The sequence below is a fragment of the Gadus morhua genome, chromosome 15 (assembly GCF_902167405.1).
Source record: "Gadus morhua chromosome 15, gadMor3.0, whole genome shotgun sequence".
NCBI lineage: Eukaryota > Metazoa > Chordata > Actinopteri > Gadiformes > Gadidae > Gadus > Gadus morhua.
The window spans coordinates 17,890,344-17,917,295 of NC_044062.1; the positions used below are offsets into that span (position 1 = coordinate 17,890,344).

General features: G+C 45.5%; 2 protein-coding genes across 3 annotated transcripts; both read right to left on the reverse strand.

The window, feature by feature from the left end:
* Window positions 1–1,399: 1,399 nt before the first annotated feature.
* Window positions 1,400–19,288, reverse strand: zranb1b (zinc finger, RAN-binding domain containing 1b). The gene is made up of 10 exons (XM_030379857.1): window positions 18,946–19,288; window positions 16,378–17,412; window positions 11,599–11,786; window positions 9,848–10,001; window positions 8,560–8,631; window positions 7,673–7,871; window positions 6,887–7,007; window positions 5,314–5,443; window positions 4,069–4,298; window positions 1,400–3,280 (listed from the first exon to the last, which is right to left on the reverse strand). Exons 2-10 carry the CDS (start codon window positions 17,315–17,317, stop codon window positions 3,059–3,061), a joined length of 2,256 nt encoding a protein of 751 aa, XP_030235717.1. The 5' UTR covers window positions 17,318–17,412; window positions 18,946–19,288; the 3' UTR covers window positions 1,400–3,058.
* A 692-nt stretch (window positions 19,289–19,980) lies between these two features.
* Window positions 19,981–26,450, reverse strand: abraxas2 (abraxas 2, BRISC complex subunit). Of its 2 annotated transcripts, none has more exons than XM_030379863.1 (9): window positions 26,319–26,450; window positions 25,322–25,412; window positions 25,133–25,169; window positions 24,800–24,866; window positions 24,470–24,660; window positions 24,037–24,156; window positions 23,591–23,675; window positions 23,360–23,477; window positions 19,981–23,092 (listed from the first exon to the last, which is right to left on the reverse strand). In XM_030379863.1, the coding sequence occupies exons 1-9, from the start codon at window positions 26,388–26,390 to the stop codon at window positions 22,542–22,544; spliced, it is 1,332 nt and encodes a 443-aa protein (XP_030235723.1). In that variant the 5' UTR covers window positions 26,391–26,450; the 3' UTR covers window positions 19,981–22,541. The 2 variants fall into 2 exon arrangements, with proteins under 2 accessions (XP_030235723.1, XP_030235722.1); XM_030379862.1 differs by having other exon boundaries at window positions 24,037–24,159.
* Window positions 26,451–26,952: the final 502 nt, after the last annotated feature.

A 26,952-nucleotide genomic window follows, 5' to 3' on the forward strand; every position in this document is an offset into this window, starting at 1 on the left:
TACGCTTCAAATTCGTGCATATTGCAGAAAATATGCAACTGCGCCCCCTGGGGTCACACTTTTCGGTGGGTCGCAGAATTTGGTGTAGCGCAACCAAGGTAGAACGCCTTAACGTCACTTGCTGCGTTTTGCCTTTGTAAAAGGTTGGAATTTGTAGTTACTGCAAATTTAACAGTGTTTTCTCTGAAACGGGACACAGTTGAGCCACGAAACTTTGACACAACACAAAGGATATGTTTCTAAGTCCATTACCAGTCTTGACCAAATATGTAGTTACTGCGTTTTCCCTTTGTACGGCAGATCAGTGTGTGTTCTCAGTAGCCGCTAGCCTGCTAATAGAGTCGAGTCAGAAAGAGTCTGACCTCCAGGCAAATGCGTTTAGAAGACGTTGCTGTCTGTTCGTTGTCATCATTTGGAATGATAAATGTCGACGGAATTGCGGTTTTCACAAGCGCGGGTCTCTTCACTCCTAAGGGGTTGGGTTCGAAGTCTTCCGGCTTGAAATGTAGACTGCACACCGTCTGATTTTTCACTGCTTCAATCGCTGTGTCCTCTCCAAACTTCGGGTTATTGATAGCCACAACTCCAACTCTTTGGGTAATCTATGAAAACTTACTGTGTATTTTCCTAGTCCTGGCTGAGCATCCCGGTACCATGCAATTGCACGACAATTCGAAAGAAACGCAAATTGTGTGAAATGATTTGCAGGTAGGGTAGATTGGAGCTCGACTATAGAATCCTTGATTGATAGATTGATGGGCGGATCGTTCAACCATTGAGTTCAACAGTGGGAGTGGCCTGCGGAACTGAGCATTGCAGGGGATTATGGTTTACAATCCACAATCCCTAATAAGTCATTTATTGCCTTATCTCGGGTCAAAAAAGCACCAAATTTAAAATGTATGTCACTTTTCGACTACATATAGGATACACTTTCAATACATATTTATGTCTCCACTGGTGGAATGCCCCTTTAATAGCAGACTAGGCAGACTCCGGTATCCCCATGCATTAAATTGTAATGTGTTGTCCCTGTATGGTCCCTGAAACAGCAGCAACACCCCGAGCCACCTCTTGTTCTAGCAGCAACCAAAAGGAAGCGACTGACTGGCGTGGGTTGCCAGATTCCGCAGCCTACTATTTACACATTTCGCTACGGTTTTTGCGTATGTAAGATGCCACTGAGCTCAGTGAGCTGTCATAAAAAAAAAAAAAGCGCAAATCGATCACCTTCAATTTACCCTTGTTTTTGTAGGTGTCGTGGATTAGACTGGCCACTAGATTGTGCTAGAACCAAATGGGCAGCACAATTTAATACTAACCGTAGCATTTTGTCATGGTTGTGTTCCACTTTCAGTCCAACAATAGACAACACTTCGAAAATATCAGGGAAGACATGGACTTTCAAAAAGGTTTTTCCTTTTATTATATTTGAACCTTTTTTGCCTATCCTTTGCAATACAATGTAGTGAGGTCAGGCCTAAATCCACAAACCCTCATAGTCACAGCTGCAACTGTTGCATAAATACAAAGCAACATAGAGTTGATGCTCAGAACGTGTAGGGCTAGAATGAAACAGATACAGTACAGCATGGCAAGAATAAACAAAATAAAACGATGAAAACATAATTCACGACAAACACATGGGATGTATTTTTTTCCCAACTTTGGTTTTATAGGTTGCAGTCTTAACAGGGACCTTGATGAGAATTCCTTTTTTTTGTTTTGTTTTACAGAAATACACAAGACAGTGTATAAAGCAAACACATGTGTTATGAACATGAACTCGACCACGTGGAGATAGAAAGCAACACATAAGAACAGGGAAGGTGGTGATGAGCCAAAAGTGTTTTTCCGGATTGATGCTTGACATACATAATGTCTCATTCTCAAACACAAATTCTGCAGAGAGCACCTGAATCAAACATTGAAAATGAGGTACTAAAGAAGAAAGAATTACTCACAGAAAAATAAGGTAAACTTTTCACCGATGGTCATCCTTGTTTCTTCACTGCAGCTACTATGTTTCTGTGCAACATAAAACGTCTTCATCGCGATCCAAAGAATAACAGACAAAATAAAAGTTCATTAATCCAAAACTCTTAGTAGCTCCAAAGGGATTTCACACAATAAATAAGAGTAAGTTTGGAGCAAAATAAAAATAAAAATCTCACAAACACACAACTCAACTTTCCTTAGCAACTTCAGAAGGGTAAACTGAATACAACTCAAAACCCAAACGATGTGGGTGTATGTGTGTGCACTAAACCTTAGTGACTAGGTAGCTCGGACTGGAGAAGGCACCGACCTCCTCTCCCACAGCTTCATATATATGACCTTGATTCAAGCTGTTATATATAAATTATTTTAGTAATAAATGTGCAGTGCTTGGTAATAAAGTCTTATGTATTTGATAACAATCGTTCTCCAAAAGGCCATCTGACCCACCGATATGCTGTTGCTTTGCTCCCCGTCCAAAAACAAGAAGGGTAAATCAACCAACTCCATAACCAGGGGAAACACATCCAAATAGGAACGTTATCTGGGAATGTGCTTGTTTTTGTCAGTGCCAATTACAAACTTATATAAAGTATTTGAGTTGAATTGATGCTGGTATAAATCCTTACAACTGTAATTCTTAAACAACCGCATGCATTAAACATCTATTAATAAAGACCTTTCTTTGATACCACTGAAAACCAGAACCGTTGGTTCAACATTCGTAAACTGGGACCCTTTTATTCTTCGTCATCAGCAGGTCCAGGTTCAGGGGGGTTGGTTTGCAGCAGTGACGTCATTTTGCCAGCCTCAACCCTCGGATAGCACATCGTGTGTGTGTGCGTGTGTGTGTGTGTGTGTGTGTGACAGTATCCTCCAGAAGGAGGGGACGGGGAGAGGGTTTGTGTAGGTGTGGGGGGAGGAAGAGAGGGGAGGGGGGGGGGATCCCTGCCATCTCCTGAAGGCTTTTCACAGTTTGTCCGTGTCAGGAAAGGAATAGCAAACAAAATCAAAATCCGAAAAATAAAGTAGAGGGGGAAGGGAGGCGGGGTTGGCTGTGTCACTCGTCGTCGTCGTCGTCGTCTTCCTCCTCCCCGTCCGACAGGGAGGCGCAGGGCCGGATCTGCCGGTAGCCGTCCAGCCACTTCTCCACCATCTGGGTGACCAGCGGATGGTTGCGGCGGCGGGAGCTCTTCTGCAGCGCCACCAGGACGCCGCCCTCCGTCACGCAGCAGTCCAGCCACTCCCGCAGCAGCTTCTCCTGCTGCTCCTCATTCCCCATCTGGTTGGGCGAGGGAGTGCACACCATGTTTGAGATAGGAACGTATACAGTGGTTGTTTTTTTGACCTAGCAATGTTGATTAAAAGTGTGCTGTAGGTCAGAGCTTATTTGAGTGTAATTGCTGGCCTAACCATCGGTCAGCTATTAGTGAGTGAATACGCCGTGACTGAGAATATTTGTTTCTAGTCGACTGCGCCGGGCTAAGTGTGTGCCAATTTAGATTTTAGACAGCCTGTCAATCACAGGTACGTGGAATAGATGCAACACTTCTCAATGGTGGAGAAACGTAGGGAGGGAGCGGAGAGAGGAGGGGGGGTGTTTGGTTGGGGGTCTCGTTTTTAAATTCTTCTCTTCTGCTGTTTTTTGCTCTATTTACACCTCAAATCCTACCTACAGTATCTTTAAACCTTGTGTTTTGTTATTATAATATCTTCTATTTAATATTTCACCCGAATTTCGCATCTGGAATTAATAAAGAACATTTTCTCTTATTATTACTGTAGCATTTTATGCATGCATGTGTCAGATCAATTATTGAGTGTGATAATTAGGGTTATGTATTGTCTTATGTTTTTTAAGAGCAAGTCTTCCTTAACTGCCATAGCATCCTCTTATTTCCATAATTTTACAGATATTGGTTCTCACTCACTAGACATTTATGCTGACATAAATTCATCAGCCCCCCCGCCCCTATAGATCCCATCGATTAAAAATACTACAAATCAGTTAAACCACGGTCCAGCTTTGACTGCAGACCCATAACAACCCCGACAACGCCAGATCCTTACTTCCTGTGCAGAGAGGAAGTGAATGTGGAGCAGCTTCCTCTCGCTGTCGACAAGCGGCAGGAACGTCACGGTGACGTCGTCGTCCGTGTTGAGGTTGGCGCCCGCGCCACGATTGTCGAAGCCGTCGTTCTCCATGGCCACCAGTGCCGAGAAGTGCCCCCTCGTGTAGCCCAGCGCGATGGGACTCTTCCAGCAGAAGCTCTGCTCCCACAGCAGGGGTAAGTACACACCTGGAGGGGCCGCGGACACATGGGAGTCACACCAGGGACTCAATGAACGCTCCCTCCGCTCTCTGCAGCTGAGGCCTCTTGGCAAACCTCTGATCTCATGACTTCCACTTCTTTCTGGAGGGCCCAAGGCTTTGGCAAAAGTGGCAGCTCCACCCTCTGCTCCGCTCCTAACAGGCTCCCTTTGTGTTGTCAATGGGATCACCTGGCGACCGTTTCAACATGCCCTTCCATTATGGGTGGCCTGGGTTTAGTGATATTCTTTTGGCGCTGCCGCCCCCCCCACGTCCCCCGGCAACTCCCACCACAGCGCTCCCAACCTCAGGGGTGGAGGGGGAGCGAGGAGTGCAAGCACAACACGCCGCCCCTTCTACGGCAATACTTTCATCCTCCCTTGGTGCTAAACCCTAGCAGGCAAATTAAAAGCAGACCGCTCTGCCTGCAGAGTCGCAGGGCTTCATGCCTAACACATGTTCTCTAATGGATGGGACGACTGGAACATCGCAAAGACAACGCAAGAACAAAGAAAAGAACAAGTCTCTCTTGTTCTCCGTAAACACAAACACAGTTTGTTTTGCAGAGGCAGGGGTTTGCTCAAATGCCTGGTCTTCCTCTGGTACAGACCCGGACAGAGGGATTGTTTTGTGGAGCCAAGTATGCAGAAGTCACAGGATCCAGGAAGGTATTTTTTTAATCATTGCAAGTCACTGGATTGATCGGCTCTGTTCAAGCCGGCGCCACTGATCCAAATTAGGTCCTTTTGATATGTCTGCTATGTCGGGTATCCAGACACAGAGAGCACTCCCATAGGCCAACATTAATTGTTTAAGACAGAGACAGAGTTGAGATGAGCAGTAAGACACTGATGTAAATGCTATGGCGGGGCCCTCATGTCAACCATATCTAGACTACAATCGGCGCTTCGATCAAACGTAAATTACGCTACGAGATTCCCGGCCCGACGCAACCTTGAGAAAAGAAGAAGACAAATGCCACGAGATAGCCATCGGATGCGTACCTTGAAAGCGCGTGTAGCCGAGTGTTTCACCGCGGAAACTCTTGTAATACTTCACTCCGTAGACGATGATCGGCCTTCGAAGAATGTGCGCAAGAACAAAAATGTGGGTCTGCTCCAAGCTGGCCCCGGGCTGTTAAGAAGACAACACAACACACAAAGTACGAGTCAATTCAGAAGTACTCTGAGGACGGATTTCTGTTGCAGATTTGCTACGAAGAGATTCATTTGAAATACACATTTAGCACTCAATAAAGCATTGAGATATAACAGATTCAATAAGTGTTAGTTAATTGACATAAAATGTACTCCTGAGTAGCCATAGTTGTGATTACTGAGTGTGAGTGCACGGCGAGGGTGCACAGGAGCACTAACGACGGCCCACGTGCACTTAAGAGTAAGGGCTACGGGAACAGAGCTTCTTTATCATTAATGGTTAATGACTCGCTGTTAATGACATGCTGTAACACAGTGACTGTTGTGTTTATCTGCGTCTTTAGAAATGCATGGTGCATTTGTGTAAATAAACGTGTGCATGTCTGTGTTTGTGTGTGCGCGAAGTGCTTCCCCTGGGATGGCCTGGCAGGATCGGAGGTGGACCACTCTTCCCCTCGCAAATGCATGTCTGCACCGGCCCCAGCAGGGCCCCTGAGGCCTTTGTATCAAAACGCATTGAATTAAATTGCATTTGGCAATGTGTAAAACCAACTTAAAACTTGATATCTCTACAAAATTGTGTATCCATTTGCTCCCCCTTCAAACCATTGCTGCCAGACAGCAGAGAACCCCCTCACCTCCCCCTAACTTTACAAAGATGACCGCCTCCTCGACACAAGTCATCAGTTCTCTTACTTCTTTTAATCAGCTAGTCTGTTAAACTGAAAATTGGCCAATTCTGAAAATGTGATTTGACAACAAGCTAGTTTGAGCCGCACCCACTGGGTGACAGCTTACATCCACCGGGTGTTGGCTAGCGGCTAGCTAGCTGCACATTCTTAAAGAGCCAGTAATGGCAGTAAACACTTTTTTGTTGCTTTACTTTAAATGTAGTAATATGTCTTTATATGATCGTGAACATCATAATATACTCCATTTTGTTGCAGATTTCTTATTGTATCTTGGGGTCAAATCCTCGGTTTTTGCCAGTCTCTACAAAACACTAAACCAGGTAAAGGCCTCTTTGTGTGGAGCTCTGTCTGAGCAGACTTTGGCGTCCGAGAGAGGGTTAAACTTCTCCAGACTTACAGTTTAACGCTATAGTTCATGGGACTAAGAATCCCATGATTTAAGAAGGAGCCTCGTTAAAAAAATAAATAATTCAGCAGCGGCGGTCATATTTCAGCATAGGCAGTAAGCCGCTGCTAGGTGCATAGAGGGGAAACACTGGTGTGTGTGCAAAAAAACAAGCATATGTGTGGGTGTGTTGGTGTTTTTGTGCATGTGCAGTTTTACGTGCGTGTGTTCATAAAAATGAGCGTCCGTGATTATGCATGTTTGTATGCAAATTAGCATGTTGTGTTAATGTGTGTGTGGGTGTGTGCAATGTTTCTGTTCATGCTTGTGCGTGTGTGTGTACCTGGCTGGCAAGCGAGAGGATGAAGGCCCAGTCCTCTTGCCACTGCTCCTCCCGGAGGGAGAAGTGCAGACCGAAGCTCTGCGAGTACCACGACTCCCACTCCTTCCAGCGCGTGTAGAACCTGCCCACACACACACACACACACACACACACTATATTTGGGTTCCACAGTAGACAGCGAGATGGACACAGTTGAAACCCACTTGTCACTCTAGGGAGTAAACACAGACTCGCTTTGTATATTATTTGTTTAACTGGGACCAGCATAATCAAAACATGTGCAGAAGGCTTTGCTTTGAGCCAACTTTGGGTCACATTACGTCCAATGTTTGCAGTCTCTCATTCAAAGTGATGAAATTATCCCTCATATACAACCTGAAGGACCACTTTATTGGAGTTTGCATAAATGTTTATCTTTGAAAGGTCTAAACATCAAGATAACCCCTGTCCTCCCTGGTAAGTAACAAGCTAAGCAGCAAGAGGAGGCCCAGAGCAAAAACCCTACCCCCTACTAAACCTCACCATGGTGGGCTCCAGGGCGTAATACATGTTATCATGCTGCCAATTATAACCTCATCAACCAATCACGTTACCAGGGAACCGTCCTTCCCAGGTGACACCAATTAGAAACCCAGATTTCAGCCCGCTACCACTCTCTAGTGCGGAGCCTTAACATGGACGACTGAAGTGAACCACGCTTTTACTCTGAAGCTCCAAAAAATACCCAATTAAACGCACGGCGGCCTCCATGCGTGTGGCGGGGACGGCGTCTCCGGGGAGCCTCACCAGTGCGAGCAGTCGTGCAGGCTGTCGTGCAGCGTCTTGCGCAGCACCGAGTCCTTGTCGTAGATGCCCCAGGTGGCCTGCAGCACAGAGTCCAGCAGGCAGTCCCCTGCCGTCCGGTTCCACAGCGCGTACAGCCGGCTGTCCAACCGCGTGCCCAGCTCCAGGGACCAGTTGATGATGGGGGACTCCTCTTCCAGCTCTGGACCAATGACACAAGGGATACATAACAACGATCGATATCCACTGATAGGATTGCGGAATCCTGGTTAAAGGAGATCAGTGTTTGAAAGGACCGGAATAGCTACGTTTTTAAAAAAGGTTATACTTTTGGAGCACAACAACGGGATGGTTGGGTGGAGGCAATTGTAGGTCAGTACAGTATGTGCTCCACCTGCACGTGTCATTCTATCTGGTGTCTGGGGTGGGGGGGGCTGTAAGATGACCTGAGATCACCCATCTTGCGTGTCCAGAACCCAAGCATATGAAAGGAGAGCGGATAGTTTCGACAAGGTCACACACACGTACAGAAATCAGGGAAATATCTTCAACCCAATCAGCTTGATTAGCGTTAATGAAGGCAAGTGACCCACATGGGCAAGAGACACACAATGGCTGTCAGGAAGACAAGCCTGTGCTGGGGGGGGGGGGGGAGCAGGACTCAACACCTGTAACGCTACACCGCATGTCTGCCCGTGTATAGTACCCCCAGCACCTCCGTACCGCCGGCCAACAGGGTTCCATGGCCGCGCTCCGGTTTCCGGAGATGGGCCTCTAGATAGGCAGACGCCAGTCGGTCAAGACGTGTACTGCCACGGCCCACGTCCTGACTCAACGGCGTCCTACATCCGGCAGCCAAATGTGTGCCTGCTAAATAATAGAAATGTCACCTTTCTGTACGTCTCGGTCGAGGACCTCATCAAACAGTTTCTCTTGAACCGGGGGGGGCAAGTCCTCGATGTCTGTGAACACACAGAAGGATTATAAAAACATAAAATGTTATTATACATAATCGTCATCATTATCCTGGTTATTATATGTTTCTACCATTAGAAAAGCAGCAGGGAAAAGACCCACAGGGATGGCCACTAAACAAGATCTGGACAGACGAGTGTATATGGTTTCAACCCTGCCGGTTATCAAAGCCAAAAATAAGCCTGTTGTTCTTCTCAACTGCCATTGCTGCTCATTGCTTGACAACGGCGGCAATTTATTCGGCTAAAATAAATGAAGGCATTGACTTTGTGGAACAGAGTGTCTTTCTATGGTGGCAGATTTCCAAGCTCCGCATTGTTCCGACGACATGTGCACAACACAGTAACGCTAGCAGCGGAGTTACCCTCTCTACCAACCGGAGAGTTCAAAAACACAATCCCCATTGTTCCTAGTGAAAATTAAAACAATAAGCCTCGGCATTGGATGCAATGCAAAAGCCTTGCAATACTGCACAATAATCAGAGCTGCAGCGAGGACTACTGTGTCAACAGGCAAGGGACAGGTGCAGTTTGTGGACAGCAGTTTAGGTGGTTGGGGGAGGAATATGCAAACACTAAAAGGCAGTGTCTGCCTTTGGCTCTGGGCCATTCGCCAAACTGCCAACCTTCACGTTCTGACTTCCCCGCATTCCAACCACAAGCAGGTCTGTAATCCAATCAAAACCAGCATTTCAAACGCCTCATTGGAAGGTCAACGCAGTCGGCAGGTATTTGGTGGTCGAGCGACTAGTATGCAGAGCATGGAAAAAAAAACGTCAAATAAAAGCAACGATGATTGAATAGAAAGTAAGAGAATAATGGCATTACAAAGTCATCCTTTGAAGGAGCACGTGTGCGGTTGCCCGTAGCCAGACAATTCTGTGAGCTCATGTTTTAGTTGCTCTGCCTCATGCGTCTGGCTTCCCTCCCATTCAGACCACTAGACATCGTCCGGGGCGGGCAAATCACAACCGTTTATCGAATATGGGTTGGGTACGATACGATGACATAAGGACTATAGGAGTGCCGTTGAGGCGTTTTTCATGAACAACCAAGATGTCAGCCGCTGATGTGTCCCATGGTTCGTTGCTTTGATTTCGTTGTATGTCTCGAGCTGAGGTTGGGGGGGGGGGGGGGACACGTGCACAGGACAGGGTTTGGAGGAGCAGGACGCCCGGGGGTCTAGGGGTGCCGGGGACCCTACCGGCTGGGAGGGTGAAGGTCACAAGGTCGGTCAGGAAGTAACAGGTGAAGTCCCCTTTGCGCTGGTGCAGCGAGGCGGCCACTTCGCGGCGGATCTGCTCCGTCAGCTCGGGACACACCATGGCCGGGATGCACTTGGCCGCCTGCTGGGACACCTGGGGAGGGGGACAGGCGGAGGAGAGGCGCAGAACAGGTCAGTGGTCTAGAAGGCAAGAATATTGTTAAATAATTCACATTCAGTTAAAGTTCATTCGTATAGCAGTCTTACCCCGTTTATGGTATCAGGGCTTGAAGTGGGAAAAGCAAAAACAGGACGGGATAATCGGAAGGATCCCTTGAACAACATGGACCTTCTTAAGCTATTGCTACTGATCAGGCAGACAGAACAGATGAAAACGTGTCATGAGACCAATGTCTGCTCATTTGATTTAGACAGGAGGAGATGGTGGCTGAACCGCCATTCGATTTCACCAGCACCAACACAAGGTGATAGCTGCTTTCATTTAAGCCATCAAGAAGAAGAAGAAGCGTTATCAAGATTTGTCTATATTTTTTAAGAATAAGATATCATCCCTGATGATTAAATTATAACTGTAGGTTATACTGTTTGGGCAGAGTTCAGGTATTCACACACACTTGATCTCTGCCGTCAATGGTTCATGCTGCCAGAAAACCCCTGGCTGACCCCTCTGATAAGCCAGAGGCCATTAACACACACACACACACACACACACACACACACACACACACACACACACACACACACACACACACACACACACACACACACACACACACACACACACACACACACTTTTGATTGAACAGAAACCCATCACAATACACAAAGCTTCCACTCTGATTTGGAAGACAAACCAATCCCGACTCAAATGTCTATGACAGCATTGCACCCCAGCCCAGTAAGGTCTGTACGAATGGGGACTCCTTTAATGCGCATTGGACTTACTCTGCCCCGTCGTATTTATTGACGAGTGGAACCCCAGCCACGGTGTTTGCATTGTGGCTAACAAGCAGAGCCCGACGGAGCGTACGGCAGAATACCAATTCGTCTTCCTCCCCGACTACATCGATGCCCTTGTGACGCCTGTATTGTGTTCCTGCGGAGCTCAAGGGATTAAGGCTGCAAATTAGTCTTCGCACCGAAAGCTGCATCATCAGGAACGCAGGGCCCATATTGCTGCCGCCTCACTATATTAAAGCAGTCCACAACATCACACTGTGAAAGCTGTCGAGGCATCACACTGCATGAAAGCTGTCGAAGCCATCACACTATATTAAAGCGGTTACAGCCGTCGCCGCTTATTAAAGCCGTCAGCGCCTGTGGAGATATTCAGCCTATCAAAACCATATTTAGAACCATATTGAAGGGCGGAGGGAGGGATTCTGAAGGCCCTGCCACAGCCTTATAGAAAGTGCCTCTTTCGAAACGGGATAGACACAAGTTGCACTTTAGCTTCCTGCAACTTCAACAAGGGGGTGCAGGTGACGCATCGCTGAAGATTGTTCACAAAACCAAGTTCCACGGGTGAGCTTAGATTTAGTCTTGCAAGGGTACCGACACATGTGTCCGATGCCCCCGAGAAAGCAGAGGGCTTCCGTTGGAAACAACGGAAGGCATGATGGATCTACAGAAACTGTATATTCTTGATCAACGTTGGCATTTTTAAACGACTCTCATGTCAGAGGACTCCCCCCGACCACCTCCGCATTAGTAGCGACCCCCCCGCTGACCTCGGTCAGCAACACGGCCAGCATGTCCTGCCTCTGGAAGCGGATGGCCAGGTGCACCAGGGTGAAGCCGTCGTCGAACGCCGACGGCCGGTTCAGCAGTCGCACCTCATCCGACGTCAGCTGCCGCGCGATATCGCCCCCGGACGACTTGTAGGCCTCCACCGCCGCCAGGTCTCCCTCCACCACACCTGGGGGGGGGGAAGGGGGATTGATTGTGGGGACAAATATAAAGAGGTTAAGACAGGACGCATTGAGAAGGAAGTGGAAACTTAAATATGCCGAGAGTAGCCTAGTTTGTGAAGGTGGCCCTCTTAGAAAATATGTTGTGTATCTGAGGATGTTATAAATACTAGACAGGGATATAATGGCAGAGCCTGTTGAGGCATCACGACATCCGCGACTAGGATTCTTGGTCACATTCTGGCATCGTTGCATTATTATTTTTTTGCCATCAACATGGCTGACAATGTCAGCCAAATAAAATGAAAAAAAAAAGGGCAAATTGAGGGTATGAATAGGCAGTCAACCAAAAAAAATAAAAGACCAATTAACAAAACACTTCCATGACAACAGTAATTTCCCAATAACTGCCAGTTCCATTTCTGCCATTTACGTTCCTCTGTGTTCACTGGTACATTAAACAGAGTTCTTTGCAGTTGAGCTTCTGTGATAGCTTCAAAAAGGACCACACACACAAACACACACACACACACACACACACTCTGCCACACACACACACACACACACACACACACCACACACAACACATCACTTTAGCTGCATAATCTGCTTGTCCACACACTCTCTCTTGTGGAGTGTGGGAGAGAGAGTGGGAGCAAGAGACATAAACCGAGTGGGAGGACTCTGCGATGAGAAACCAGATCATAGAGGCTTAGAGAAATGTGGAAATGAGCACAGCCACTCCCCACAACACTAACAACACATTAGTGCGGGGTTGGACATGTCTGCCCTCTGTTAGTTTACTCTGCATATAGAGCTCTTTCAGGAATGGACTGAGACCAAGAAGGGAAAGTATTCTACACACCAAAGATATGGAAATATGGAAGCGTGTACCGTTACGTAAGTAACAGTACACGTGTAGAAGTGTCAAACGTTCGCTTCTCAACTAAATCTTTGATACTTGGGTGAGGTTTGAGGTATTTTCTGCGTTCTACGCATTCCAACTGACCTTGAGAAGAGTCAAATGAAATAACCACCATGCTAGCTGAGGACATATTAGTGTGTAATGGTTGGTTTAGGTTGTTCTGTAGAATGGATGAACGAAACAGAAGCTTCCCACATTGACCGCTGGGAAGACTTTGAATAGTCATTTTGAATTCTTAGAAATATGACATGAAACTAGACATAGTTTGCATTAGCTGGTTATGGCTGATAACGCTCATAATGCTTAAAGGACAACATTTTAAAGAGGTGCCGTGTGCCGTGTGCCGTGTGCCGTGTGCCCCCCTCCCCCCCCCCCCTCTCTTTCCAATGAGGGAAAGGTTCCCTGATCAGAAATTAGCCACGAGCAGCCTTCAACAACAATGATCATTCAGAGGCAGGCCTGCAGTCAGCCGGAACAGATACTCTCAAACTAATTGTTTACTCACCATTAGCTGACAGATGGTGATGGAACTTTTAACAAATTACAACCAAATTCTGGTTTCTATAGGCTGCATCTCCTCTCCAGCTCTTTTAAGCCTATTGGTTTAATAGGCATTTATTTATTAATGACTAAAATGTCCCCTAAAAACTACATTAAAACAAATATGTGAAATATGATTCTGACTCAGCACCGCGTGGCTAATACTACACAATAACTGGCAGGAGACAGAAGCTGTAAGCTAAACGCTGACACAAAACAAATCTCTGCTAACAGACATCCTTGGCCGTTCGGCCTCATCACGGCTATATTGCCTTCGTCCTGACTAAATCTGACCGACAGCCAGCAGAGTCCCTCCTTTCACAGGAACAGAATGAACCACCGGGGGCACGGCAGGCCCGCTGACGTCCACACAGAAGTATCGCTGGTGTTTGATTGATCGCCCGACTAGTACGAACCTGCCATCAAAATGACAGCCGCGGCAGCTCCCCCAAGGACACCGGCAGGGGCAATAACACAGGCCTGACCCAGATTAACAGAGAAGAAAACAGCCTCTCACACAACGCTTACATTCAGTGTTGTCAGGTCTTTTTAGGTGCATTGAAAGGCATAGGAGGGCCACGCTAAGTGACAGGATTGCGGGTGCAGAATCAGTCAGTGCACGGCCTTCCGGCCTGATTGAGTGAGTGTCTCGGGGCAGAGGGGAAGGCAGGATGCCAGCTGGATGGTATTATGGCCCAGCCTTAGAGGAGTATCCGTCTGTTGCATGACTGTGTCTACATCTGCGCCGCCTGCCCCTTACAGAGAGGCTGCATTAGATGGTATGGAGCCAATCGGAACCAGAGCTGAGAATTAAACAGCCTGCATTTGAAACACTAATAATATATTTGGAATGTTATATGGTTTTAGCATCACATTGTTAAGGAACATCTGCTTAGAAGACAATCTCTTTTTTTTATTACCCCTCCCATCATCCGTCTTTATTCATCAGTACAACGGAGACCAATGTAAACATACTCTTGATACTCTCTTGAATTCTCCCTCAGGCGATCACACATACAGAGTCCCCTGTGTGTTTCATTGAAGGGCTGTTTAACTAATAACAAGGCAATAGCAAAAAGGCTTCTCGACAGGTAAAGATGGGAATCTGTGATCGTGTACCAAAGAGAGTTCCCGCACGTGAGCTTATCCTCTGATCTGCAATCTGAGTTTGTCGCCACAGAAAGAACAGTACGATTCCAAATTCCAATGCCGAGTGGCTTTTTACTTAGTTGCCGTATACAAATGTTTTTCGATTTAAATAGTTTCAACCGTGTTTTCAAATGTGCAATGCCAAATATAGAAAACAGCATACCCCATGGCTTAGGAGCAACTCGTTTGACAAATGATTGGCTTTACCGGGATCAATGTTACACAAATTATTCTCAATCAAAATGAAAGGGCTTCAGTTCTTTGTTTCTCAAGGGGGAAGTGAAGGTCAACCTATGAGTCCACAACACACAACCACAAACTTGAGATAGCCCCGTCAATGAAAAAAATAGCAAATAAGTGGTTATCTTTGCATGTGCTTTGGTGATGCATTAGGTGGTTTGAGAAGAAAAGCGATTGAAATCCACACAGCAGTTATCGTTATGTGACACAACACCATCATTTGGCTGTCGTCTCACACTCACACACCTTCTTTATTTTAAGCTTGCACTGCACCACACAATGCCATTTATAGCACAGCAGATCCTTCGGCGGGGGGGGCAGTGGACTATGTTTACTAACCTGGTTGCGTCTGCGTGATCACGTGTGTGCGTGTGTTTGGAGAGGGAAACCTCCATGCCCGTACAGGGGGTCTCCGCCACCTCTATGACCATGAACACAGATAGGAGGCAAGGGGACTCAGGACCCTATTGGCATACTGATAATAACATCAGTCATTAGAGGCCCTCCGCCCATACAACCTGATAGGGCCTGGCCTCTGCGAGGGTAAGCTAGGGTCACACGCAATAGAGAGGACGGTTTGGCTTGGACTAGCTCACAGTCTATAGAAGAACAATTTCGCAACGTGCGTACACTGGCGTCTTTAATAGTTGTTTGTCCTCCATAGGCCTGTGGTTTTGTTGATTTTTTCTCCTTTCTAAAACTATGTTGATGACTGTAAAACCAGTACTTATCCGGTTGGGCTTAAGATGATCCAATATGTTATTCTGTGTTAGATGTTCACGGAGGTTAAGGCACAGGATAGTCAGAGCATCGGGTTATTATTGTGAAATTTAAAAGGACGTATGGCTGCACGATCCTTTTGCTAAAAATTAGAGTAGGGCCCGACCGATTTATCGGCCTGCCGATTTAATCGGCCGATTATAGCCTTTTGAAAATAATCGGCATCGGTCAAAAAGACGCAGATTACAACCGATTATTATTATTTATTTATTTTAAATGTTATTGCGCTTAGTATCCTGCAGATTGCGCTCCTACTCGCCTTGCTAACTAACAACTTTAGCTGGAGTAAAAAAGAGGAGATTGAATTTTACCGTACAACATGAAAGCACGCTCGCTCAGGCAGCTGCGCGCTCACCTCACCAATGTACACAAGACGTGTTGTTTGAGCATGTTGTGCCTGTTTTTCTTTAGGTCCCAGGCCATGTTAATTTGTTATACTGTAGACTCTAACGGTGAGACCATACTGCTCAGCACGCACGTGTTAGTCACTGCTCACGAGCGCAGCACATTGGGAGTTAGTTATTTATTTTACATTTTACATTACACTCATTTTTGACTGTAAATGTATTCTAAAACACTCAAAGGTTCTGCATTGAATTCACATATTCGTCAAAAGTGTTTAAAGTATATTTAAGGTATCAAAAACAACGTTTTATATGCTTTTTTTTTTTTATCGGCCGATTAAATCGTAATCGTAATTTTTCTCTGAAAATAATCGGCATCGGCACTCAAAAATCAATATCGGTCGGGCCCTAAATTAGAGACCTATATTTCACAGCTTTATATAGGCATGGAATGGTTGCACCAGTCAAAAAGACACACTTCCACCTACACCTGGTGCAGTCCGTAAACAGGCCAGCTAGCTGTGCGTGATATTGAAGCACACTGGAGAAACAACCAGTGTGACACAAACCAGAGCCTGGACCCCATCAACACACGCAGTGCTGCTACTTTAGGACACTCACCTGCACAAGCGTTGAGGAACAACCAGTCAGTCCTTCTCATCCGGTTCTTAATCTGCTTCAGTTTTTTAAAGTCCATCTCCAGCTCCTCTTTGCTCCCGATCCCGGCCCCCGACGCCACCTCGATCCTCTGAAAGTCCATCTTCACCTCCGACTCCCGCTTTGGGCTGGGTGGCGACCTCCGCTGACTGCTGCTGCAGCCCCCTGTCCCGCCGACTACGCCCACTGTCCCCACCACGCCCCCCCTCCGATTGTCCCGCTCCCGCTCGATCAGGATGGAGGGCGGCGGCTGGCCCTCCGGCTCCGACGCCAGCTCGATGGACTCGGCCGGCAGGCTGTTGGGCCAGGGATGGTCGCACACCACGCACTTGCGCGCCTTGGGCCAGTTCTCGTAAGTGCAGGCGGTGCAGGTCCAGTGCTGTGCCCGGGTGTTGAGTCGGTTGCGGTCGTTGTACTCCTCGCAGGGGTCTGTGGGCGTGGTGGGGGGCGCAGAGCGGTAGCCAGAGCCAGAGGTCTGGGGCAGCTCCGTGGGGCTACGGGGCTGCCCCGCGCGATGCCCCTTGTGATGCTGGCCCTGCTGCCTCTGGCAAAGGCACTGGGTGCAGCGGATGGCCCGCGGCCAGTTCAAATAGGTGCACATGTGACACGACCACTTGCTGGGGAGCGTCTCGGGGACGTCGGCGATGCGCACACGGGGACGGGCGCTGGAGTCCGGGCAGATTAGGAGGCTGGAAACCCCTCCCTGCGGCGGGCTGTTGCTGTGGCACGCGGGGTCCCACCGATGCCGAACGGCATCCAGAGGGGGGCTGCTCTTGAAGGGCTCCTCCGTGATGATGGGCCCCAAGCTGGGCCTCTGAGCGCGGCACATGGTGCACTTGATCGCAGAGGGCCAGTTCTCGTACGTGCAGTAGTCGCAGGCCCACTTAGTGCCGACCTCTGTCATCGTCGGGCGGCCGCTGCAGGGGGCTTGCTGCCGCTCAGAGGGGTTCTCAGCGCGGCTGGTCCTCTCTGCGGGAGGTCACACAGGCAGGCTGGACGCTAAGACCCCGGGGAATGAAGCACAGCTTGGTTTAGTGTACAGCGGTGGTGCACTTCAATGGTGCACTTGAATAGCAGGATGGATATAAATTTGTGACTCACGGTTTACATGTAGTTAGCATTTTAGTTTTGGGCATTTGCATATACAATGGTTGTTAAATTCTTTGTCCTGTATTACCAAATATTAATTGTAAAAGATCCTTGATAAAAAACGTATGAGATCAGACATTTTATAAAGACAAGATAGTATATACTTAACGTGCTTTTGTTGATTCCCTATGGGAAACAGATGTTGTTTAACCAAAAAAAGATGCACCATGCTGCTTCGATCACACAAGTGCATCTCTTTACAAGGGGCAGTATTTGACTATATTCAAGTGGGAACACCCGTAAACAGGTTGAGCTGCACAGCACCTTCGTTTCTTAGGGGCAGCCTCTACCAAATACTGTCGGGCAACTGAAGCAAGTGAATGGCTTGTATGTAAAAAGAAAATGCTCAAGTGCTTCACCCGGCACTAATTTGTGGCACTGTAAATCAAATCGAGTACGAGGGTAGCGTTTTTTAGTCAGGTACCAGAATAGTCTCGTCTAGTACGCAACGGGAACTGTAGCCTGCATACATTTGACGCTACATGCTAACATTAACAAAATATAAAGAAATAGACATAGATAGATAAAGATAAAAAAAAAACATTAGACATGCAACAGGCATATGATCATGATTAAAATAATGCAATATATGTTTAAGATACTTAAGTGAGATTATATATGTGATGGGATAAAGAATGCACCGACATGTTTGATGCTGAACCATTTTTTCATTTAAATGCTCCATTCATAGACTAAACTTTGTTAAGTGTGCACTTACTGCAATGGGCGTGACTAATGGACGGGTGGACCAACTTTGTAAACAACTTTTAAAAAATGCAAAGCATAGAACACCTCGGCGGTCTGAAATTCCTGTGATTTCTATAAGCCTTTCCTTACACCAGACGTGTGAAATTCAGCATTTAAGTGAGAGACACTATTCAAAGTCGCACGTCGTGCTGGTGAATTGTTAAAAAGACTACCGCAGTGCTTAGTATGTGCATCCTGGTGCTGTGTTTAAAGACAGGATGTTTAATCACTGTTTGAAGGTGCATTGCTTTACGGAACACGTCGCCCGACCCTGAAACTAGAGTGTATTCATCAATTGTTTTTTTAGTTAACTCCATTTACCTGTTATTGTAAACGGACTAGTAAACACATCGTACTACGGTGCAGCGAGTGAAAAGCTTTAACCGGACTCCTAAAACACAGGGCATAAAAAGGAGCACAACACACTGAAGCGGTTCAGCCAGGTCATGTTTTACCAAACAAACTAAGTTAGCTAACATTAGCATCGGCTGACGTTACAACCAGCCTTCTCCGGTTCGCCTGTCTTAACTGCGAGTGAGCCAGGGTTGCACACAAAAGGTAAACGGGAATCATAACAGCCAGAAGGAAAGTCACTTGAATTGGCAGAGTCCACGTAGCAACTAGCCGTGACCTTACCTCCTCTTCCCCGTGTTTACACCCCGCCGTGCCTTCAACCACAACAGCGGCTCAGCTTCTCCACCTCCCCCGGTCCCGAAGTCGAGCGTCTGCTACTTGGTGGAGAGCTGCATATCTACTGCTCCCGGGCTCCGTGTGGACAGGAGTGCACACATCCACACATAATATCTACCCTCTCTAGCCCTACGTTGACCGTCTGAGAGGTTTTAAGTCATTTTAATCCACATTAGTGTACGGCGATCCGATATCCTTTAATGGCGGCACAGGGACTCCGAGAGGAAGGCCAGGGTTGCACTACACTACGGAGTAAAAACCCTCATCCCTGTTACAGTCAGAGACAGGATTTACCACCTGAATCTGCCCGGCCAAGCTCATTGGCTACTTTTTCTGTATCCACTTACAAGGACCAATCAGACGCTATCTTCCTCGCCCCCCATAATTAAAATTGTTTTATTATAAACACCAATGGGAAAAAATAACAACATAACAATGCTTTGATGAATATAATGTAAATTCTATGTCTGTGCTATCCTCAGCATTTTGCTTTCTTTGCATTTTCACCCAACTCTCCCCCGAGGTATCTCATCAGCGATAGGATGATGTCATCGTAAAAATACTGCAGCAGCAGTCTGCAGCAATACATGACAGCTTGAGCGGTTGTTCGAGTGTTGGATAAATAACCTCATAAGTTGTTCCTGACGTAATAAAAACTATATCATGCATTGATCAAAACGCATTTATAACCACACTTTGATTGCAATGCATTGATATATGGATATATACTGTGTTAGGGTACTATATCCATATCCATATAAGGGGCTTTACTCTCACGCAATGAGCTGTTGCTCATTGCGTGAGAGCTTTTGCTCATTGCGTGATGAGCAACTCCATCTTCTCTTTCATTGCACTGTTTCCTCTAACTCTTTCTCTTCCAATAATAAGCTATGCAATCTGCATTATTTTTAATTGCATGTACACATCTCCCCCAACCTGTTAAAAGATATGCAAAAAAGAAAGGAAAACACGGGGAGCAAATCACATAAGCATGTCTCATTTAATTAAATCAAATTTAGGGCCATGTATGTGTGGGAGGGAAACTTGTGCAGCTAAAACATTACTCTTATACCCTTTTACACATTACATACAGACGACAGACTCACAAGATATTGGGCTTGGGAGACTGTGAGTCAGGCTAAATCTGAAGGTGCAATGACCTCCTTTAGAAAGGGGGCACAATTACCTCTTTCTCCAGCTCCAGCAAGCTAGGTTATTTGCCATTTATAAGCCAAACGAATTTCAAAAATGTAATTCCAACTCCATTCTAATGCTTTACACCTGGCATGCCACCCTGTAATCCAACTGTCCGAGATAAGTACAGCACATGCTGTTTTGCAGCCCCAATTCCTTTACATTCATATTATATTTATATATATTATCCAGTGCTCAGAAGGAATCCTCGCTATTTGAGTCACTGGTGTACCCCTCACTCGTTTATATGCAATAGTGTTTTCCTCTGAATCACCATGTCAACATTTTCCTGCTAATCAATCTGTCCCAGCGCATTGAGTAAGGAAAGAGCATAAAGCGAGAAACGCTATCAGGGTCTTGAAGCCAAAGCAACAGCTTAAAAAATAAAGCTCTTCCCTATGCCGTTCCACTTTTTCTATTTCCTATTTCCTATGCAAAGGAAATGCAACTTGCTTGTGAAAATTACTTTCAGCCACATTGTAAAAGCATATGTCCAATATAACAGTCTTAACGCGGTTAACCTTGTTCATGCGGCCAAGATGTCTTCAACTCAGGTTCTATAACCATTGTGTTTTTTTAATAACGACCATTTCAAAATATGTCTTTCTGGTAATTAATTGCATAAAATGTAATAATCACCATATCATTCTAAGTGTACCTGGGAGGCTTCTTACATTTATGAATGGAAGCTCCCTCTATCTGTACATTATATAAATATACAATTCCAGTTTCAAATAAGTAGCAAGCAAGACATTTGTAAAGCTGTGTCACATGTAAATTATAGGTCCATCTTAAAGCCTTTGACGATTTGGTTAGAGTGAAAAATAACAGAAAAAAGAAATATCACATATAAGGGTGTGTGCAGTGTTTTCAATATCAGTTGTAAAGATGAAGCAACACATTACACTAGTGCGGTGTAAATGTGTAGCAAATAACAAAAAAAACATTTTAAGAACAGCATAGATTAAAAGTCATTGCAAATGCATTCTGTGTCCAGTTACGGGTGTGTGACACAATCCTGAGTGGAAGGCACTGTAAACCAATCTAAAGCCACGGTATTTTCGTCAACGTCTACATACATAACAACTGAATGGTCAGGTTTGAAATGCATGAGATCTGATATGGACTCTGTAGAAAGACAGAAAGTGATCTGCCTTGGTAACCAGGGTTACAGTACACAGTAAAAGAGGCAGTTGGCCTTCCATAATGAATTTAATAGATACCAAGTCCACAGACACAGCTTGTGTAACGTTAGTAGTAGTTTGCGGGGGGATATGAGCAGTCTGAGGCGAGTGTGCGAGGGATGACTTTTATGGAAAGAATAAACAGGCAGGTGCAAAGTTTGTGTTGTGGTTTTGCTCTGTGTTGCAGCTTTAGTGTAAGAGCCATCAGCATCTGGTAAAGCTACAGTACGTTTGTTTGCCCTGTGAAGACAAACCAATGTACAAAAAAAGTGGCACATATTTCCTCATTGTTAAAGCACAATATTAAAAATAAATCGGATTAAATCTGACTAGCTAAGTGCAGCAAAGCGCATTTGATGTCAGTGTTCATCTAAAGGAGACACTGATATCGTTGTTGATTATGCAAGTTTCACAAACTTGTTACTCTGACAAAAATACACCAGCACCTACTATAGAAGTGGAAGGATGAATGTGATTTAAATCAATTTTTACTTCATCTTAATAGGCATCTCGACTATTTATTATAGACATACTGTGCTTGTATGAAAACAAAACTACTAATGGACACCCAATATCAAAATTACCTAACTGTGCAATTTAAAAGAAAGAATTGTCAACATACATCTTTTAAAATAAAATAAAAACGTGCCTACCTCATAAGAAAAAGAAAAGTTTGAAGGCCGCTAAATATTTTTCCCTTTTCTTTTCTTAAATAAATTGAAGGCAAAAATAGTGCAAGAGGTAATGGTATCGTTGGGTGCTCAGAGATGCGCAAATAGCATGATCCAGTGGAAGTGAAGTAGCATGATCCAGTGAGGGTGAACTAAAGTCTGTGTCGTACCAAGAGGGCTCCCCACATCAGTCGGCCACCACTGACACTGAAACAACACGCATCCACTACGGAGTGACCCGATGTTAAAATAACACATTTCTCCAGTTACTCCCATTAAGTCTGCAAAGCCGGGGTTAGTTTTCCCCTAAAAATGGAGGTCAAACTACAGACGAATAAGAAACGCATATGGTGGAATCATCCCCCTGTGCACGCCTTTTCTCTCCAGGCCTGCCACTTCCTCCCTCGTACAGGAAATGCATCGTCTTTGATTAGGTTATCGATTCATCATACCAAGCTGTTTGGTGTCCCTTTGGCACACAGCGGCATGTGGTCTACGAGGTCTGTGAGCCCCGCACGTCTCCGTCAGGACTGAGCGCTGCTGGGCGCCCCTGTGCCAACAGGGGTGGCAAAAGCTGGGCTTCGCTTACCAAGTTCTCGTACTCACTACTGTCTTCGTCCTCATCTTCTTCGTCTTCCTCGTCCTCCTGTCCTGCCGCTTGTCTGTCCAGGGAGTCGGAGCTCGAGCCGTCGCCGTTACCCAGGTACGGTGTGACGGAGGGGAGAGTGGGACCCGAGCCGGCCCCGAGGCCTAGCCCGAGACCCATGCCCAGTACCAGCGAGGCGGGGCTGGGGTGGCCCGGGGAACCCACCGCCTGGGGCCGTGGCAGCAGGGCTGCACTGGTGGGGGTGGAGGAGGTGGAGAGCAGAGCTCTGTCATGGGACATGAGGTCCTCATAAGAAGGAGGGTTGGGTGAGATGCCGGGCCGCTCGGGAGCCGCGGGGGTCTGGAAGGCTATCCTGGATGTTAGGGAAGCCCTGGACTGTTCCGTGTTCTCCTCTGGGCTGGACTGATGAAGATCTGCGTGCTGAGCCTCCCAGAGCTCTGAGAAACACAGAGTAGACACAGAAGCACATTCATGATCTCCTGATTCTTGTTGAAGTCTCATACATCACGAGGAAATACTGCGTCATTTGCGAGAATGACCATTCATCGGAATGTTCTACAGAAAAGTGAGATGCTATAAAGGTCATTTCATTAAAAGAAGTGCCTATTTTTTCCTGTTTTAGATGCATGGATGGCGTAGCAAATGTCAACAACCTGAATAACTCATCCGTCACGGATTTCATTAAATGTCAATCGTTTACGTACTTTTCTCCTCCTCCGCCGTCTTCCGTTTCATGAGATCAATTTGTTGTTTGATTTCGTTCACATCTTCTTGAATCTTCTCTTTAATGCGCTCGCTCTGTTCCACCTCTCCACAGACCGCCTGAGGGACAATAGGAAGCACATGGCCAGTTACCATATCTTCCTACCTCATAGCCTGCTACTGAATGCTCTCGCTATGAATGTGAAGTAAAACGCAGCGATTATGGGTCTAACCTGCAGTTTATCCTGTAGTGCGTTGTAGACTTGGAAAATCGTTCGAATATCCTTCATGACACCATCCTTGTCAAAGAACTCGGCTCTGCAGAGAACACCACCATCAATATTCCCGAATGGAAATCTGATATGCTTGCGTGTATTTCAGGACACCCTATCTGGTCAAAGCTCATACATTGAAACTATTCCTTCTAAATCACAAATCTGTCATAACAAGATGTGGTTTTAGATAAATAGAAGATACATATTCCAGCAATCACATTTCCATATATACATATTGAGATTAATCTAGGAAGGATTATTATTTTCCATCCATTTTCATCTGAATGATTGACCATCCGTTATAAAAACATACACAGACACTAATAATAATAATAATAATAATAATAATAATAATAATAATAATAATATGAACTCTCAGGGATGAGATTGTAAATATAACATACCCATTCTCCTTGATGACGGTTGCGTAGTTGAGCGAGGTGTTGGGCACTGAGGAGACTTTGTATTCCTGCTGGCTGGTATTACCGAGGTTCGGTATAGTTAGGGTGATCCTCTGGTTGTACCTGCTGGTTAGAGGTAACAAGTTAACAAAGAAACACTACAAGTATATCAGGATATTAAACCCAGATAAAGAAGAGAAAGCCAAGTATAGATAATTTCTGAGGTTAGATTACCTTCCAAGTAGAAAAAAAATACACGTTTTAACGCTACAGAAGATGGTTAAGTGACACAGTAAAATTATCAACTTTGACTTGTTATTATGGTTTAATTAATGAGCATGTCACCAACATGGTCAGTAAGCAAGTAAGCAGCGATTGTGCGTGTGTTAATAGTTTTGAAAGTGCCTACACCGTGGGGTCATGCATTTATTATTACCTGCGGTTGGGCCTAAAGAGCACATACTCCAGAGCGTGCGTGGAGCTGTTGGCTGTAGAGATGAAGCTGAAGAGAAGGAAGACTAGGTCTGGTACGCCCAGCAGCTGGGTCAACTGTTTGTGGATGATCTGTTCCCTGAACGACATCTGCTGCGGGGTGTTCCTTCGGAACCGGTACCAACCAATGACATTCTGGCAAAAGGAGGGAGGAGGTTGCCCTTGTAGCTATCTTATAGCACGTTGGCTCGCGACTTGAACAATGGTAATAATTGTGCATTGTAAAATAAAGGACAAAACAACGTCAACATGTGCAGACAAGAAAAACACTTACTTTCTGTCTGTCTTTAAGTATTCGCTTGAGACTTTCTTCGTCAACTTTGCCCGCATAGTCATAAAAGCTGTAAAATCAAACAAATATGTGTCAAGAGGCTAGATCTAGAATATGAATACCCTTGCTATTCACACTGTACAGAACCATGTAGCATAGGGCCATCTGAGGCCATACTGTCCATCTTGGATAGGTCGTTTTTTAAATCCATTTTTGTGTAACTGCTGAAAGCTGGTTGCACCAAACATTGAAATAGGAGTTTTAAGTTAAAAATAGTAAGTATTCATTAATGGACACAATGATCTTGATTTGTTCAGTCAATAATTTTGATCTTACCTAAATAACTGCGCGCAAGGGTTATGGTTATGAATTTCTGTGTAGAAAAATAGTATTGTTAATTAATTATGAGCTACCATCTTTCTAGAATTCCCATTTCGATTTAGCATATGCTAAATTATTTACTTACATCCACCCCCAAAAATTAAAATGAGCAAACATACATTTTAATATGAGCATTTCACTTACCAACTACTTGAAGCAATTCTGCAGTGCTGATCTGGGTGTCACTAATGCTGACTGTCTCCTCTTGCCTTACTTCTCCTAACAGGAAGCCCTCCTTCAAAAACACATCGACCTTATTTAATATCGACGCGCGTCACATGAAGATATATTGCTCATGAATCGAGATGAACCTAGCACCAGATTATCGTTGCATAAGAAACGAACACACAGGAGCGTAACATAGAATATACGGAGTTGCCTTGATAAATGGCAGCGACAGTCTCACCCTTTGTTGGTATTTGAGGAATGTTTGTAAGCACCTGTTTCAGGCTGACCTGGCTGGCTGGATAGCTTCAAGGTGGTTGATTAATTCATATTTACGCTCAAGAATTCTACCGATTGATACACAGCTTACTATTAAAGATCAACATGTTAGACCCTGTTATATTGGCCTCTTTGGGTTAGTTTGAAGAAAAGAGATCGGCTACTTATTGTGACAGTTTGTAACTTTGGTTAGCTGTCAGATTGACCAAAACAAACGTGACTAGGACAAGTGTCAGGTCTGATTAGCAGGTTAAATCAGACACCGATGTTGGACACTTGAAACACTTAGAAACAGATGTTTGAATGTGTTGCATTCTGTAATCCGAGGGGCCAGTGACACACGGAAGTGTCTTCCGAGCTTCACTAGCTTGCTAGGTCCTAGCTAAAGGCTAGTCCCCAACACCCAACCATGGCCCCATGAAAACAGAAAAAGACATATATAACATGCAAGTTGTAGTTCTGCAGGCTGCTGTTGGAGGCGTTAACCCCTCGTGATGTGAAACACAACATGTATATCGTATCTGGAATGTTTTTCAGTAAACGTAGCCAACGCCAGCTAGCAAGCAACAGGATGATGATGACACTGAAAAACATCACAGCCTAGCGATTAGAGCCACCCTCCAGCCCAGGACCGACCTTCGTTCACCAAAGCAAGGTTTCACCCGACCATGTTACGATATATATATCCAATACTTACATGGTCAGAATTACTGTTGGCGCTGTGGTAACACACAGAACTAAAAGTATAACCCGAAATGGAAGCCGCCATGATGGAAACGTCCACCGACCATCGGCCATACGTCACTCAAATAGCTTGGTTTAAGGCCCCGCCCCCAAAAGTGGAAAATGGATTGCTGCATTCTTAAAAAAAACAATCGTCTCTTTATTATAAAACCGCCATGGAAACAACGCCGAAGAGTGGCTGAGTTCCGGTTGGCAAACTGCGATTTGCTGTTATTTCCTTTAGTGATTAAAATAAGAGCCATGTGGCTTCAGAATAAGGGGGGTAAACGGTGGGACTATAGGATACAATATCGGTTAATTTATGAATCATCACTTTCAATTGTTCCATCTTTGATAATAATCCTGTCGCAATTCGTAAAAAAAAAAGAAAAAAAAGCTATTGAAGTGTATTACAAATTATTGAATTGCTTGACAGAAGATGGAATAGGCTGGGGTGGGGTTTCCTCTTTTGATACTCTTTGATATTTGCTTCAGATAGGGCTGATCACGCATACGAATGTATTTACCTTGATAAAGCAGGACACAGCTTGCATAGAAAGATGTGTTAAGAGTCTAAAGTGAAATCCAATGTTCAGATTAGTATTTGC